The sequence below is a fragment of the Osmerus mordax genome, chromosome 26, assembly GCF_038355195.1.
Source record: "Osmerus mordax isolate fOsmMor3 chromosome 26, fOsmMor3.pri, whole genome shotgun sequence".
NCBI lineage: Eukaryota > Metazoa > Chordata > Actinopteri > Osmeriformes > Osmeridae > Osmerus > Osmerus mordax.
In genome coordinates this window covers 5,552,894-5,571,141 of record NC_090075.1, presented here as the reverse complement: position 1 = coordinate 5,571,141, position 18,248 = coordinate 5,552,894, and the positions used below count along the sequence as shown (strand labels likewise).

Sequence of the window (18,248 nt, the reverse complement as noted above, 5' to 3'; positions counted from 1 at the left end):
GGTTGGTGAAGGGGAGGAGAGGGGAGGGGAACCAAGGTTGATGGAGGGGAAGGGAGGAGAGGTGAGAGCTGAGGAGGGAGCAGAGAGGAGCAGTGGTCAGGGTCGGCCAGCAGGGTGGGTTTGTTTTATAATTAGTTTCTTGTTACGACGCGTGTGTGAGTCAAACCCCTCCTGCAGCAAGCCCTCCGGAGGTGACCTGACACACAAGAAATAAACTGCAGCTGCTGGCTCTGCACACTGATAAACAGAATACAAATCACAACAATACAAATCACAACAATGAATCCCAAAGGCCAGTGGCACCACTGTGTGTGTTACCGAGGGGAGGAAACGTTAGCTTTGGCCTTCCAGTTTAGCTGCTTCATATAAGAATTCCAGTTTAGCTGCTTCACATAAGAATTCCAGTTTAGCTGCTTCATATAAGAATTCCAGTTTAGCTGCTTCATATAAGAATTCCAGTTTAGCTGCTTCATATAATTATTCCAGTTTACAGGCGATGGCTTTGATCTTTTTGTTGACAAGCGCAGGCACAAAGAAAATTGCATGTTTTGTTCATCGCTGTAGTTCTACACAAGTATGCGCTGTGATGTCTGTGTGTAGAAGCATCAGAGGGACTTGTGTACTAAATCTCCCAGAATGCCATTTGTTTTACCCGGCACCAGGACTAGCAGATGGGGGGGGGATACTATTGCTCCCGATTTAATTGGCCGAGACGTGAAACCTCTATGGGCCGGTAATGCGCCATGATGGAGGAGCACTTTGCCACGCTGGCGTGAGTTGTTTATTTCTGCCGTCCCATGTCAAGACGCCTGCGTTATAGATTTCAAAGATTGGGGCTTTAAACTGCGTTAGAAGCTGAGCATGAAATCCCGCGTAGGAATTGTTTATGACACGTTGTTCAATAATTTGACAGCGGAGGAGGAGGAAACCCCTGTGAGGCCTTCTGGGAACATACAATAGACGACTGGGTCTGGTTACAGGGGAGGTTTGAGGCTGGGGTTTAGTCTGGAAGGCCGGGAAGTGAGGTAGACCCTGGGTTAGAGGCTGGGTTCTGGTCTGTGAGGCTGGAAGGTGAGGTAGAACCTGGGGTAGAGGCTGAGTTTTATTCTGTGGGGCTGTAAAGCGTGATAGAGGCTGGCTATGAGGCTGAGTATTTGAGGCTGTGTCTTTGAGGCTGTTGAAGAGCCGGCTAGAGGCTGACGTTAAAGGCTGAGTCAGGAAGGCTACAGCCGTCATACGAGGTCTGTGTGGACTGTCGAGGCTAGGGTAGAAAGCCCTGGAGCTGTGTAGAGGCTTGCTGAGAGGCTGGAGGCCTGGACACCTGGCAGACCCCTCCACACCCCCCCCCCCCCCCCCCCCCCCCGCCCGTTCTCTGCCCACCTGCCTGCCATCACCTAGTGATTAATGTCCCGGGGCCAGACTGCCTGGCCCAGCCCCACCGGCCCCATCTCCCAGCCATCTCCAGGGGAACCAAGTCTGAACACGGATCAAAACGGCATTACGCACACGGAGCAACACAACAGAAGCAGAAGAAGTTTCTTCCATTTTGCCTCACGCCAGCCAGCTAGCCAGCCTCACCCTGTCCCTGCTCCGGGGCGAGGACAGGGAGATCCAGGCTGCTCACAGGCCTCGTCCCCAGCTCCGGGCTGGGTTTGGCTGGAGCGAGAAGAGAGGTGTGAAAAGTCTGTAAGTGATCCTGAGGTGGGATGACACAACATAAATTGGACATAAATTGTCCTGAGTTTTTTATTTGGGGGAGGGGGGGGATCGGGGGGGGGGGGGGATCGGGGGGGATCGGTGGAAGCAGCCTAACAACGGAAGCGACAAAGTGAGAGGAATCCTGGCCCTGGACGAAGTTGTTTTTGTCTATTCAGCCTTGAAGTTTGGGCATGTGGTGAATGTTGTAACCACAGCATAATCCACCTCTCTCCCCTCGCGGGAACGCCCCCGTGGGACTCGTTCAGGGTCAATTTTATGACTACTGCAAATGTTTCTCCATTATAGCATATGAAAGGAAAAAAAAAATGGTTATTGCCATTCATTACAAGTACCTAATGTGAGCACATCTACAGTCCGGCTAACAGGGTGGAATGTTCCAGATAAGCACTTTTTTTTATGTCCCCTCTGATCGAAAATGAGCTGCATCCAAATACGCTCACTGCATCTCTCTTTCTCTATATCAGTAACTCTCTACCTCTCAACGATTCATACACCAAGCGTCCGTATTAACAGGAAGCACATTAAGGCCTATCGACGTCGCTGACGCTCTCCGGGTTTTAGCTCGACTGTGCTTTTCTACATAAAGATTATCTATAATGAGGCAGCGTGCTGAGGAACGTGCTTGTGTTCTCGCTTCCGGTTGCTTCAGATGGACTTTTCCTATCTGCTGTTTACTGGAAGCGACACGGCAGGTGGATCTGGGTGGAGTTTTAAGTGGAATCCGAGCAGTTGTTTCCCCTCTTCTTGGGCTAGCTGGGTCATCATGGTGAACGTCAGCAGCAGGCCGTAACAATGTGTGAGGTCCCTTAGATTCGGACCTCGTTAAAATGAGCGCACGCAACTTGTTTATTTCAATATTGCCCTGCTACAATTGTCCCAGAGCTATGATAGACAACTTCTGTTGTCAGACCTCGCTACAACTCAGACACTGGTCGTGGCCCGGTCAGAAGACAGATGTCAGGAGGATGTCAGATGTCAGTCTCCTCCACACCTTCCTCCTCTGGCTGTGAGGTGACCGGCTCACTGGGACTGGTCGGTCTGAAGTCAGTTTGCCTGACTGTCCCTGACGGCCCCATGTCGCAGTCCGAGGCTAATGACAGTGTCAAGCAAGGGGGTGGGGGTTGAGGGAACCTGCTTTTTAAGACTGATCAGGTCTCAACACAGTGAGACCCCTCTAGCTCCAGTCAGGATGGGGGGGGGGGGGGGGAGCTTGCTGCCACGCCTCACAAAACCTTCCCAGAAGCCCTCACACCTTCCCGCTCGCAATTTCCGACTGCATAGACGTACCATCGTTATGATTTTATTTTTTCGCGCAGGCACAAAATGTGCCCGTGGATTCTTTTGGTCTCGCAGCTCAAAGGGACAGCAGAATTTGTCTGAAATGTTCGTGATGCATACAGAGTCTGCAGATGAAAGTGGCGGGCTGAAAGGCTGCATCGAACCCTCCTTCCTGCAGGCCTCTCTGGCTTCCATGGCGACCATTGTGGCCCGGCATTTCAATGCTGCTATTCAGCGAGAACTTTGAAAGAAGTCCTGCATTACCACTAAGGGTAACGCAGCGTCCTTCCTGTAACAGGCCTCATCGCTGGCAAAACTGAGTGACGCTTTGATGACAGGCTGTCGTCTCTGCCTTCTTGGGGCATCTTAGACATTGTATCTTAGATGTGTTTAGGTTGTGGTTTTGATTTAATTGTTTCTTTAGTTTTAACACCCACGCCATTTCCATTCACTGCCAATCGAAAGCCCCTCAAAAAATAGGTAAAGCTTCCTAGATTGTTTCGACGTGGGCTCAAGACTATCATTCAGCGTAAACATCAGAACCAGTTAACGGACATGATGAGTGGATGACGTTAGCACGACGCACCCCCCTTGATTGCGATGATTGCAGTAAGACCTCACTCTTATTAGAACCAACCTCTGGTAATGAGATGAAGGACGCCTGGTGCTTACAAGGGCCACGTCCAGATGGTGCAGAGCCACTAGGCTACTGCGCCCAATCACAAGCTCTGACAGATAGAGCAGGTGCTCCACTCAGGTAGGCAGAGATCCAGCGTGCGGTGAAAGGTGAGAGTTGTTCAACAGAGAGTCAATGGCACAGTGCGATCCTAGTAAGAAATCTTTTTTTTTTTTTTTTTTTATATGGAAAGATATCCCAGATGTGAGATTGTGATTGTGTGTTCTTTTCAATTTTCATACGCTTTGCAGTGGAAAAACCCCAGCATGAGCTGTCGAGAAAGGTGAGCCATGGCTACTGAGTAGCATGAAAATAAATATGGAAAAAACATTGGTGTTTTCTTCCAAATGCAGTGCGATGAACAGCCCCAGTTGGAGGAAAGCAGATAAGTCTCTAACGACTGTGAATAAAAAGTACTCCCTTTTTTAAAGGGAGTATGGGAACAGGGTGTCTGTGAACCATTCTGCAAAACAGATTGCGTTTTAACAAAAACATTTTCTTGAGGCTCCTCAGACATAATCCATTGTCAAATATTCATTATAGATAGCTTCACGGAGTCTGGACATGTCTGCAGCAGTATTACTGTCCCTGAGAATTATAGCAGGAGCATTACTGTTGAGTATTGCTTATTATTATGATAGTATTATGGTTCCAGGGTATTGTAGCAGTAGTTTGACGGTGCCTAATTTTCTCCTCTCTGAGACTGCTGTGAGCTAGGGCGAAATAGTCAATGACACATTGGGGGGGACAGCTGGGGGTCTTTCTATACTGGATATTTACCATCCATAAATATTTGGCAAATGTCTGTCTGATTTCGCGCTCCTAACTCACTAATTGACGGTGCACAAGAGTACAGGTATAGGGAAAACATGACGTGGATTTGAGGAGAAATAGGTTTCGTTAACATATAGTGTAAGGCAAGTCGAATGGATTTGGGAAATGGACCGGCCGGGATTTGATCTTTTCGGAGCTGGAAAAAAAGACATACTAGCAGTCACATCGATGTTGCCCGCATGATCATACAGTATGATCAAATATTGGGGGGACCGTGTCCCCCTGTCCCCCCATAGAATTACGCCTATGGCTGTGAGACGGCACCTCTTACACCTGTGCTTCTCGTGCTCATCATCCACCTCATCCGCCCCGCGTGTGATCGTATCGTCGCGTGTCCACCTGTGCCTCTGATCGCGAAGCAGCGGCCGTCGTTCTCACCGCTCCATACGACCGCAGGCTTGGGTGAGGGCTTCCTCGTTCCACGCGAACTGGTCTGGGGTCACGGACTCGTATTTAACGAGCCGCTCTTTGATAGCGAGAAGCAGGCACATGTCGTCCGATAGGGCGCGTGATTCAGGTCGGGTTTAGGTGGAGTCTGGTGGGCGTAGGTGAAGCCCTCTGTGACATTGCTCGTAAAAAAGGCTGTGCTAATAAAATGTGATTCGATGTGACGTTGACCATGATTCCCCTGTTCCTCCGCAGTTAAACCGACCATCATCGACGTGGACATTTATGTGAACAGCATCGGACCGGTGTCCTCCATCAACATGGTAGGTGAATGAATGTTGTTGTGCCAATACCAATGTTATGTTGTATGAGCAGGGCTGTGTGGACTGTACACTTGTGGATAGCTTTCCCAAGCAGGCACTCTCTCACACACACACACACACATTAAAACTCTCTCTTGGATTCCGCTGTGGAGGCGTGGACCAGTGTTTGTACGTTGACCGCCGAGCCGGAAGCCTCCATTGTTGCGTGATGATTTGTAGCTTTCAGTCACAGCTCACAGCGGACCTGGGAGGTGTAAAAGTCATCTCGAGTTCCTTAGGGAGAGGAGGATAACTAGGAGGGAGGGGGAGAGTGAGAGATCAGAGTGGGGGGAAGGGGGAGCTTAGTTGCGGATAATAGAAGGTGGGAGGGAGGGAGAGAGAGCAGGGGAGTGCGGGAGGGAGGGATAGAAACAGTGTAAGAAGTGGAAAACCTGCTCAAACCGGAAGTGGAGAGAGGAGTGGATAGAAAAGTACAAAGTTGAAAGCAGAGAATCCATGAGACGGACATGCAAGGGCTTTAGGGCGTTGAGAGTTTCCCAGAACAGAGGAAGAAGACGGCCCGTGTTTAGAAGGCTGTTGGACGGGGGGCTGGGATTGGGGTTAGGACCTTTGTGTGTGTGTGTGTGTGTGTGTGGCAGGGGGAACGCTGGTAGATTTGAGTTTGGAGAGAGGGATATGTGCAGTGTAAAAGACTGCTGAGCCAAACAAAAACCGAAACATTTCCTCTGAGATCGTGGGAGAGCAGAGGTCCTCTCTGCCGCCTCAACAGACGAAGCAAGCTCTGCCTTTCTGAGGAGGCAAAGCCCAAATAATGAGGTAACTATCTGAACCAGCAGGCCTTATCTGCTAATTAACTTCTAAAGAGAGCATTTCATCCACTTCCTTTAATTCCGCAGGAACAGGGTAAAGCGAGGCATGAAATGCGCTCCAAACCTGATTCGTGAGAGGTTTCAAGGTCATGATGAGTAGTGCCAGGTGAGGTTGACTTGGTGACGCCATGTCTAATTCTGGAGATTCCAAGCACTGGTGATTACCAGCACTGTGTGGGGTTGATTGGCATGTGCTCGTGCAATCTGCAGGCTCCTGTGAGCGCATGCTTCAAGAAGCATCAACAGTGATCGCGAGCCTATTGAGCTTCATCGAGCAGGGTTTCAACTACAGCCCACTTGATCCAATTTAGCAATCAATTGAACAATCTTATTAATTTCAGTTTATTGCCTCAGTCTTATGAACTGTCAGAGTAATAAAATAAAAAAACACATATAGCTTTTACATCTCAAAATTGCTCCCAGACTGTTATAGTATCTCACCATCTCTCAATAACTCACTTATGCTCTGTGACAATTTAATTCTCTGGGGAAATGCCAGAAGTACAAAAGTAGTGGGAATGAGAACATTAGCAGTTTATAATGGTGTTTCACAGGCTGTTGGATGATCAGTCACAGTACAGAAAAGTCCATCTGCAGCCGTCTCTGATGGTAATCAGAGAAATGTCAATGTTTTCCAAATCTTGCAAAACACCTTCCAAGTCAAAATATCAAAGTCAACAAATGAAACCCATCTCCCTCTATCTCAACGCACACAACAACAATAACATCTTGGAGGTGGTTACAAATCGATATTTATGATATTTCTCGCTGAGGCATAGTGTTTGTAAGTCACAGTATGGTATATGGTTTGACAAAGCTGATACAGTAGAGTAGTGGATGTTACTGTTCTGTCCATCATCTCAATGCCAAATAGTAATCACGATTGGCATGCTAAAATTCCACTGAATAGATTGTGTCTATCTAGTCTGTCCAATGCAGCTAGACAAGTTAATTTCCCATCGCTTTCTTTCAATGAGGGGAATCTATCAATCCAGCCATTTTGTCACTTCGTTATTGTTTTCTGATGTCTGCAGAGTGTACAATTAAAACTGGGATGACGTCTCAAGGAGATGGATGTTGACAGAGGCGTTATGCGTCATGAATGGCGATGCGTGCGCCGCAAGCTCACAAAGACACTCTACGATAAAACGATAACTAACACAACACAGGCAAGAGTGTGTGTATGCTGTGAACACAATACATTCAGAACATTCAGAACTTTGGGGGAAACTGATTAGATCAAACTATCTAAGTCATCAAATACAAATCTTTAATAACATAGTAATCTATATAATCTATTGATTTAATTTGTGTGTTTTTTTCATTATAAGAGATAAGATTGCTTAGATTGATGTAGTCAGTTTCCACAAAAGTTTTGATTAAACCCCTTTAAGGTACCATTATTCTCTTCATCACTGGCCCCATCTTCCAGTTCTTATTCATTCTCATCCCTCCATCGCCGAGGACTCAGGAAGACAATCAAGAAAACCCCCCCCATCTGACAGGGACCGACACAGAACGCTTCATGGATAATTTACCGCCAATTTACTAATCGGGCGATCATTATTCAAGAGCATGCTGGGACATCCTCGAAGAAAAGCAGATCAAGCTTTTAATTGGTATGCGCGTCGTGTTGCCCAATCATTGTCAGGTAGAAACCATTCTCACGACGCCCTCCGTTGGCTTGGGTTGGGGGGGTGGGGGGAGGCGGGTGTTGGGGGGGGGGGGGCGCTGTGGGGGGGTGGGGGGTCTCCTACTGTTCGTCTTGTAATTGGAAGGGTAAATATGACTCGGAGGAAGAGTGTTGAGTTCATCATTTATTTTATTAATGTCTTGTTATCTTTGCAGTGATCCAAAGTGGATCTCATATCCCAGCGAGCTGGCAAAGCAAGGAGGTTCTGCGCAAACCGGGTGAAGGGGTGATAGGGGAGAGGTAGTTTGTGGAGGTGATGAAAGTATACTTTTGTGTGTGTTTGCCTTCTTGTTGCGTACGTGGGAAACAGGAATAGATGCGAAAAGGATGTTGAGACCATGGTCTCTTTAAGCAGCACCTTGGTGATGCAGTTCAAACAGACTCCAGGATTACCGCTAACAATGCTTTGAAAGGGAGGAGGGCTTAGTGAATCCACCGGGTCATGACCACCACCAAACACTGCTAATACCTCCCGGAGAGGAGCGAGGGACCAGCCAGGGAGACTGTCCTCCGCCTGTCCTGCAGCCTCCCACAAGACAGGCTCGGAACAAAAACACCAGCTTTCCTTTTCTTTCGCCCTAAGCCTCGCCACACTCCATTACCCTCAAGGCTCCAGCCCTCAGACTGTGCAATGATCCAGTGGACAGCTTGCTGCCTTTCCCTGCCCATTTAGAATACACATCATCTGTTCTCTTGGGGAGAAAGCAGGTCACCCAACAGCCTCACCTGCCGTATCGAGCCGAGGGCGTCTGTGTGCGCTGTTCAACGGAGATGAAACCTGCGGAAGGCCCCATCGTGAGCCCCATCCTGATGTGAGGGGTGCGTGTTTCCTTTCCGACATGGGACACGTCGTGGAAGATTGTAGGAAGCGCCCCCAGATTGCGGTGACCCGGTTTTTTTCAGAGTAACACTGCGGATATCGCTATTTCTTTATTTTTGGGCGAAGTAGTCAAGGCGGCAGGCGTGTGTTGCTTAGGCCTGGATTTGGGGATGGTTTTAGTTCAGTGGTAAAGCGTTTGACTGCAGATCCAGGGTACACAGGTTTGAATCCTCCCCCCTCTACTGGTTAACAAATGCATATTTGACAGCAAGATGACCACTTCCCTACTCTTTGTTTAGTTGACGTCAAACTCCAACTGCTCCGAAGGCCTGAGGTAACTTGATCAGTCAGCAAAAAACAATACACTTTATAAAATAGTTTCTAAATCTATCTAACATGCCACTCCAGTTTCTGTTAACATAACGTGAGGGCTTTGCCTCTGTGGTTGTGCTCAGACAGCTCCTCACCACATCCTTCTGGAAGGACAATGCTGCCTGTCAGCCCAGGTGAAGGGTTCTCTTCACCCCCTACAAGGAATACAGTGTCCCTGAGTGGGGGGTGTGATTGTCTTCACCACAATGACTGATTGTGAAGGATTAGGAAACAGAGAGAGTGCGAGAGAGAGAGAGAGAGACAGTGACAGAGCGTGAGAGAGACAGTCTTTGTATCAGCTTTAGAACAGGGCTGAATTCAAACAATGCGGTTGGACACGCGAGGGGATGATTGGCTAGTTGAATTGTTGAATCTGGCCTTAGTGTAAAAGCATAGTCATTTATGTTTTCCTGAGGAACTTGATGGCTTTGCTAAGTTGTTGGTATACAAAGACCATTACCATGGTTTCCTGTAGACTTTGGATTTGAAACAGCTCAGGGTTTCAATAGCAAATGTTCTGTAGAATGATGCACTCCTATTTGAAAGATTGATGGCACACCTAATCAGCTAGTTGCCTTGGTGGGTTTTAAATCACAGCCATATATCTGTTGATTGAATCTAACAGTATGACGCTAATGGATGAATGACAACTGTCAACCAGTTAGTTCTCCCTAGACAATGGCTGTCGTTCTCCCTGACGTAACCTGAACTGAAAGAAACTCCTAGTCCTTAGAAATTATTCATCCCAATATTTGAGCCAAGCTCTGCTGAAGATCCTGAAACAGAAGAGACAAGGGTGAGGAAAGCTAAATCCGTCACAACAAAGTTTGACACAATTACAAAATGCATGCTGGTCACCTCAAGTGACACATCAGAACAGAGTATTTTTTTATTAGCTTTTTGATTGATTTGCATTGGTAGATTTGTTCTTTGAAATATCCTTTGAGTTTGTTCCCACACATGTTGTCTCCTGCACAATCTCAGGGCCGAAGCTGAATGTCATCATATCAGACTTCTTTGACTTCTTTTTTTTCTTTCATTCGTTGTATGATAAGAATCCTACACCAGAAACTATCAACACCCACATCTCCTGAAATACATTTTACCAAAAAAACAACAAAGCCTCTTGACATTGTGGGGGAAGATCAAAAGATGAAAAGTTTTTTTTTTCTACTTACACAGTGCACTGTTTGGTGTGGTTGTAAGACCTCCAAACTATGTATTTGTTATCATATTTTACATCCTTTAGGTCATTTATTAACGACAAGACGTTCCGTGTTTTTAGAATAGTCTAAAGTACAAGCATAGTAATTATGTGAAAATGGGTTCAAACAATCACAAGCCATGAGCAGAATTTTCTTTTTCATTATGTTCATTCCTGTGTCTTGTGAATTTTGCCCATTTAGCCCAGGTACTCAGACATGCAGGATCATCTTAAGGTGCCTGACTGGGTAATGGATGTGTATTTCAGAGCTAAGATCTCTCCGTCCTTCTTTTGCCACTTACTGTGCCGGAAAAATAGATTGTATATTTAGCATTTTGAGGTTCGTACTGTAAATGAAGAAGGAGGTGAAGTACTTTCCACCTTCTGTTCCATTTCCTTTTTCTCAGATAGCAGGTGCAGCTCTGTCGTCAGGGAACAACAGTAATTTTCCTTTTCTTCATTCGATAACTTACCATAATTACCACAGAGGAAGTCCTCTCTCACTTGACAAGGTGAGTCATCCTGTATGAGAGACCAGAGCGCCCATGAAACACTCCAGGTATTTTACGTCCTCTTGTGCTCATGAATCGGAGGATTGCCAAGGAACGAAACAAAAGGGAAATCGGCAAAACCATAAAGAAACGGACACAGTTTTATGACCGTGTTTATGACGGGGATGAGGGCCCAAAGACACGTTGTTTTTTCACACATCCGATCGACCAGATCCTGCGAGAAAGCCGTGAAATGCCCGTGACTGACTGACAAAAAAATAAAATAAATAAAAACGCAACACTCCAGTTCTCCTCATTAAAGCATCCGAGTTTTGAGATGGCTGCCACAACTTGAGGTGGCTATTTTTAAACATCTTGGTCACTCAGTGTCCAAGGCAACCAGGCCCGAGCCCAGGAAATCCTAGCGAGGCTGAAGCCACAGACCGCTGGGCCCCTAGTGAAGAAATGGAGGTGAGCTGGGTGTGTGTGGGAAGGGCTGGGCTGGCTAACCTCATGGGAAATCGGTCATAGTCACCTCAATCCACCCCCCCCCCCCCCTTCTCCTCGCGTGTAGAGAACCAGCTCACCTCAGCTGGTTACTATGATGAGGATCCTGTGATCTCCAGTGTTGCGACGCCTCCTCAGTACTCCCACGGTCACGGTCGCTGGGTGCTGGGTTAATGGAACTCCCTCCAGGATGTCACCTGGGGGCTCGTTGACGCTGTAAAGTCACATGACCAAGAGACTGCATTTTCCCAGCATATATTGAGTTGATGTAAAAAGAGATTTGCAACTGCTGTTTTAAAAAGGCTGGAGAAGCAGTAGAGTAATGGGAAAGGTAGGTCAGCAAATTTACAAATTCCCCCGGACAAAATTATGGATAATATGCATTTGGGTCTCTGGAGCTGTATTTTTCCCTTGATTAGCCTCAAACATGCATCTCATTTTTGCAATCTTCTGGGTTGAGGATTTGGGTAATGAAGTCATCAGAATGAGCATCTCCTAATCAGGTTGTTGGTTACGCCATAATCAGAACAGATCACTGTGGAATACTAATATGCTAGAGTGGTTCAATCACTTTGAGTAATGAATTTAAATAAAAAAATATTTCCAAAGATTCGAAAACTTGTGTTTCTCACGCACACGAGGGACCACGCTCTCTCTCTCTCTTTCTTTCTCTCTTCCTCTGTCTGTCTCTTTAATCTTTCTCTCTCCCTTTCTCTGTCTACTGCCCCTCTTTCTCACTTTTTCTCTTTCTCCTCATCCACGCATACGTTCTCCCTCTCTCTCTCAATGAACCGTAACCCTTAACACGCCGCTGCCTAATTCCCCCGACGGAAAGTGGGTTATCCGGGGACTTCTGAGTGTCCTTCGATTGTCTTTCCTGAGGTCCGTCTCTGTGGGGTTGGAACCAGCAGCAGGGTCGAGCAACGTTGGATAATAATCCCTGTGGATGAGGAGAGGGACTGGGCTTGTGTGGAAGAAAGGGGATTGCGAAGGCAGACCTGCATGATTATGGGCAATGGTGGTACTGGAGCCTGCGGTGGCAAAGTCAGGTGTTGATTAGGAATAGTGCTGAATATAAGGCATGGTAACTTTGGAGTTACTTCTTTAAAGTTGAAAAGGCCTACATGCTGACAGGACACTGAAGGAGATTGTCCACGCTCACATAAGCACAAGCAGAAAAGAAGAATACGTCAACCTAACTTGTGTATTAAATGGGACAAAAAAAAAATCATAAACAAAAAGAAATGACGCACTTGGAAGCATACTTAAACTTATGTAACCGGTTTGAATCGGTGAAACTCACTCCTCAGGTATATGTAACAGGCCACCCACGTCAACGAATAGCTAGCTTTTCTTTGGCGTAGCTGGTAGGGGATGCGCTTGGCAGTTCAGAGGTGGCGTGTTCGAGACCAGGCAGGGACAAACAAATGGTCCATAAAGCCTTCTGACGGAGCAAGACCACGTCTGTTACACCCCCGTTACACTTACATACAGTATATCTAAATATGTTAGTACTTGGCAAGTATACTCTACGGATGATATGTTTTCGTTTGGGAGGATACAGACTGATTTACTCCCACGGAAAAACTCTTAGAGCTAGACCCCTTACAGTCATCTGGCCCTGTTGTCTGGCTGCTATAAATACAAAAGTCCATTCGCCAGCTGTAAAACCCAGGACAACACTGACTTCAGCATATCTACATGGCGTTATAAGTCCAAACACAGCACAACTTATCTCTCTGTCATCTATTATTTCTGTCCGGACTTCAGATGATAAGTATCCTGTTTCACCTAGGAGTCCTCTCTCCTGTGCTTGCTGCTGCTAGCTCGCCCCGGCGGGACAGCGTGACACAGCTGCAGATCCAAATGACCCCCTGGGTCTCCGACACAATGAACTGATGGAAAACATCTACCCCTTAGACAGACAGACTTGCAGGTACACTAGGAGGAAGGCAGGCAAGCAGACATGCAGGAAATGACCCAGGCTGGACTCGAACCCGAGGCCCCACGGTAAAGCCTCCATGGTGCAGCACTTAACCGGTGAGCCACTGAAGCACACTGTGCAACAACAAAAAATAAATTGAACAAGAAACGAAAAAAAAATGAATTAATAATAAAACCGTTCTAAATAAATAGCAGACTGCCTCTCAGAAATACAGAGCGCTAAAGTGGATGCATTGAAAGAAGACTTTATATTCTTATGGTGTCAATGAAACTGTTTATCTGTATTCTCGGGAAAGAGGAGCCCAGAAAACCAAGGAAAAGTCACAGGGGAAAAACTGGGAAGAATGTTACATTTTCCTTCCAGCCACAGCAATGAATATACAAGTGGAACACGTTAAACTTGGTGCAAAGAATTATTTAGACTCGAATGAATCTTTCAGCATGAAAGTCAAGAAAGCCTTTTCTGTAAAGAACACATCTGTGAGTCACAAATCAAGTGACTGGTGTGTTGATTTGTCTCTAAATTTCACACATCCCCATCTTTCTCCAGATGAGATGCGGGAGGCAAGTTCAAATCGTATACACTGTGGAAACCACTGGCTATATATAAGAAAGGATTCAGAGATTAATAACAACATACAACTGCATTGTGCTAACTAATGTCCATAGGAGCTGAACATTGTGGTGCTTTTGAGAGACAAATCTAGGCACCCAATGGCAGGGACTGCATTGTATTCTTCACAATTGCATTCTGGGTAAAGCAGCACAATGGACAAGAGGGATGAAGAAAAAGAATCTATAGAGCTTTATTGAACTGGCATTCGGGCCATGCTGCGATGTGGTGACTTGGGCTGTAAAGGTTACATGTGCTGCAAAAGTATCCTGACAGCACTGTGAATGGGATGTTTTTATCACTCACAGCATGGAATTTCATTTTCCGTTTTCCAACCATAGAGTACCAAACAGTAATGTCAAAGCCAAGGTCCACATTACCACAATACCACCCAAGTGAAGCTAAAGAGTAAAATACATTTTGGTTGTTAGTGTAGTACAATAACAAGCAAAGCTGAAGATGGACAGCCAATCAAAAACAACTAGTCCTATCACTTCAGGATCATGTGATGGTGGACAGAGACATCATGTAGGAAACTAAAGGAAACATTAATGTGTACGGATGGATAAGAGTCCACATGCTGCCATTAATCGATAAATACATTTAAACAATCCCAAAACTAATCCACTGGTGGTGGAGAGACTTTCCATTTCCAGAACCCTTGTCTCTTTATCAGACTTAATTACTTCTACTTTTAGCATATTTCATTTTATCTTAATACCTTAATACCTCAACTACCTTAATACCTCGCTGCCATGCTTAGCTGCTGAACTCCATGAACCTGACCTTTGACCTCCAACCTCTGGACGAACCTGCTGTCTGATAGGGGAACCGTGACAGCTGTGGGTGTATGCTCATGCAGTCAATGGACCGTGACATGACAAGGTGAAACCAAGACGGCGACTCCCATGAGCACTCAGCTTTTATGGACATGACATCATCCTGTCTCACTCACCTCAATCTGGTCTGCGCTGTTACGTTTAATGTAGCTATGCTCGATTGATCGCCACAATGCGCGAAGGGACAGGTAACCTCTGATGCGAGGCATCACAGCTCCCGTTTGGCGAAGCCACAGGCGGTAGAGCGCTAGCTGTCACAGTTGCTGTAATTGGTAGGCCTGGATGTCACAGTTGCTCTGATTGGTAGGCTTGGATGTCACAGTGCCTCTGATTGGTGGGCTAGTAGGTTGAGCCTGGCCCACGGCACCATCCCTTGCTGTGTGCTAAACTGTCAGGGACGTGGTCCCAAGTCACCCAGACAGACGCTCGCGCACACAAAACACTTGAACACACTGACAATCACAAGCACACACACAGTCACAACTACACACACACACATACAGAAACACACAACATGCTGCCTATCTCAAACACAATGACATCACAAGAACATGCACAAGCACACACTCACAACTACTCACACACACACACACACACACTGACACATACACACACTCTAATACAAAGACAAGCTGATAGCTCCTCTCTGGCAGGCTGGAAGCCCGAGGCGTTCACACATGATGTGTGCCGTCTCAGAGCTGCCGTTGACCGGGGCGCCTCCAGAGGATAGACCCCCCCGCGCTTCTGCCTATCTCACCTTCATACCTTTTATACTTTTACAGGGTTTGATAAACATTTCAGCATGTGCTCCACCCTGGAGGCTGTTGGCAGATGTTCCTGGCAGTTCTGGAGGTTACAGAAACATCTTGGTTCGTTCACGAACTTGCCTGAACTTTTACCAAACATGTAGTAAAAAGAAGATGGTTCCAATACTACATTTACATTTAGTCATTTAGCAGACGCTCTTATCCAGAGCGACTTACAGTAAGTACAGGGACATTCTCCCCGAGGGATGTAGGGTGAAGTGCCTCGCCCAAGGACACAACATCAACACGGCCGGGAACCGAACTGGCAACCTTCAGATTACTAGCCCGATTCCCTCACCGCTCAGCCACCTGACTCCCTACAACTCCCTCCTCAATACTACAACTATATAGTAAAAAAGATCAATGTGTTAGCTGTTTGTGTGGGTACTAGCTTGGTAATCACAACAGTAACTGCATTGTAATATCAATAAATTGCATTCTAATCAAGCCTTTTGGGTAGAATCCTTGATCAGAGCGCAGGTTGCAGCAGGTCAGTCGTGTCGCCTGTGGGCTTGCACAGGGGGACCATGTAGAGTTGGCTTTGTGCTCAATTGCTAATATCACGGTTCAGTTTAGACCAATCAATCTCCTTTACTGTACAGCAGTACAAGATCTCTTCCTGGCACCCCAAGACTTTCTATTGAACTGAACGCCGGCTCAAACTGTCCTCTCTAATGAACCCTGTACTGCTGTGCATGCTGGTTATACACAGAGAGGGGTGGTCTGACAGGACAGCTGCCTTTCAGTAAGTAAGAGCTCTTATTGTTTTTGTTTTGCTGGCAGGTAGCAATTATGATTGGGAAAGAAAGTAGGCTTGTCTCAAGACTATTGACTTATTTATTAATATTCAGATGTGATTAATGGACAGGGCAATTGCTGGCTCTCTCACACTAAAAGGTCTGTGTGTCATGTGGTCTGATGAATTCATTACAGTCCCTTTTACCCTTTAGCAATCCATTGAGGCTGCAGTTTCTGTGGCTGAAATATTTTCTGGGAACCAATAAATATATATATAAAAAGAAAAAGATATAGCCACATAAAGAAAAAAGAAAAAGGCCCAAACGGGATTGTGCTGTACTCCGAGTGGCAGACTTGTGAATGTTCTGTGTTGTCCTGTTGTGTGTTCAGTGAGTCTCAGCACATAAAGTAGTAGCTATTTGTAACGTTAAGATGCTGCAAATGATTTGGCCTAGCAAGCTTTCAGTTCATGGATTTCATTCGTTTTTTTCTTTTTTCTGAAAGTTATTAGTGGTAACTGTGTGTGTGTGTGTGTGTGTGTGTGTGTGTGTGTGTGTGTGTGTGTGTGTGTGTGTGTGTGTGTGTGTGTGTGTGTGGTGGGTGTCACCAGCACGCTGGAGAGCTGCAGTAATTAGGTCTTTTATGTAAACAAACAGTAAACAGGAAAGAGGATGTGTTGACCTGCAGAATGCCTCTCTAACCCCCCCCATGACAGCCACTCCTCTCCCTCTGGCTGGTCTGGATTACAGTCGCTGGGCAGAAAAATAGCTGACAGGAAGTTCTTTTCTCTCACTTCAGAAGTTTCATGACCTGTTCGGTCCAGAAACAGCCAGTTATTATGGGCATGGCAGATTTTTAGGGGTTGACAATGAAACAGTGTTCGAGTCCGACTCTATAGTCTCCTATGATTCCATTACGTGTGTTTTATCTTCCATTCTAATGTGTTTTTACAGCACGGACATGCTGAGGTACAGTGCTTTCGTTCCCCGGGAGGGTCAGGGGTAAAGATTGAGAGGAGATAAACAAGAGCAGAAAACGACAAAAGCCAAAAACCTGTGTTTGAGAGCATGCTTGAGGAGGCTGTAAATCATCTGTCTGAGATGGGAGAGGACCTGGCTTTCCTGAGCAAAGAGCTGAGAGCTATTTACTCTCCTTTGAAGGATTTTGTTGGAGTGAAAAAGACTTTAATCCACTTTCCTGTTTCCTACCAGCTCTGCATTTGTTCTCCAATGTATGTAAATTTTATGTAAGTCACTCCATTGTGAAAGAGTTATTCTGCCTATAACGGCACAGAGTAAATCACCCCAAACACAGGGAGAGTAGCGGTGGCCGTAACTGACTTTCTGTCGAAGACATGATATCTTCTCTCTGAGTTATTGCCTCAGCTTTGCTTTTCAGGCGCCACAAACATTATCTTGTTAAACAGAATACAGGTTTCCAAAATAAAAAAAGAAAACAAATACGCCCCCCCCAAAAAAGAAATATATATGTTTTGCTTTTGTGTACTCTTCTGCCGTGTAGTGCAACCATAACTCAACATAATAGTTTGCTTTCAGCTTCTAGAAGACTGCTGACACCAGAGATGGTTTACGTGTGCTTCTAGTCGTTCCCTCCTCCCCGGCCCAGAAGCCTTTGTTCTTCCTCTGGAGTTAGATGAAATTTTGCACTCAGCGATGAATAAAGCATTTCTCTTCCTTTTAAATCATGCATTTGTCCCCGTGTGTAAAACGCCGTTTCTTCACCGGCAATATAGAGTAACATCACCCATTTGTTCACTTGGACCATTAAAAGTTATCATTTGGGGAACTTCACTGAGCAGACGGCCGTCTTCTCACGGAAAATTCCATGCCGAGGCCGGGAGCTGAAGGAGCCCCAGTCCAGAGGTAGACAATGGGGGCGCGTCTGAAGGTCTGTGTGTGTTCTCTGGAGCCCCCAATGAACCTCAGCATAAACCAGTCCTGACAATGACTTATAAAACATGGCGCTCCTATTGTTTAGCGTGTCACTAAACGACTCGCCCCTCAGGCTATGTAGATGAGTTTGCTCTGTAGGAGCAGATTCAGTTATGCAAGCGAACCATCAGTGTTGATTCATCTGCGGAAGCGTACAAGGAGTTTATGAGCCAGGTGTGTGTA

At 46.2% G+C, this 18,248-nt stretch overlaps 1 protein-coding gene across 1 annotated transcript in view; it reads left to right on the top strand.

Moving 5' to 3' along the window:
- The window catches only part of LOC136935980 (gamma-aminobutyric acid receptor subunit gamma-3), a 54,729-nt gene that overhangs the window by 9,547 nt on the left and 26,934 nt on the right, over nt 1-18,248 (top strand). Inside the window, exon 3 of the mRNA XM_067229690.1 lies at nt 5,150-5,217. Within this exon, the coding sequence (XP_067085791.1) occupies nt 5,150-5,217 (68 nt within the window). The remainder of the gene's footprint in view (nt 1-5,149; nt 5,218-18,248) is intronic.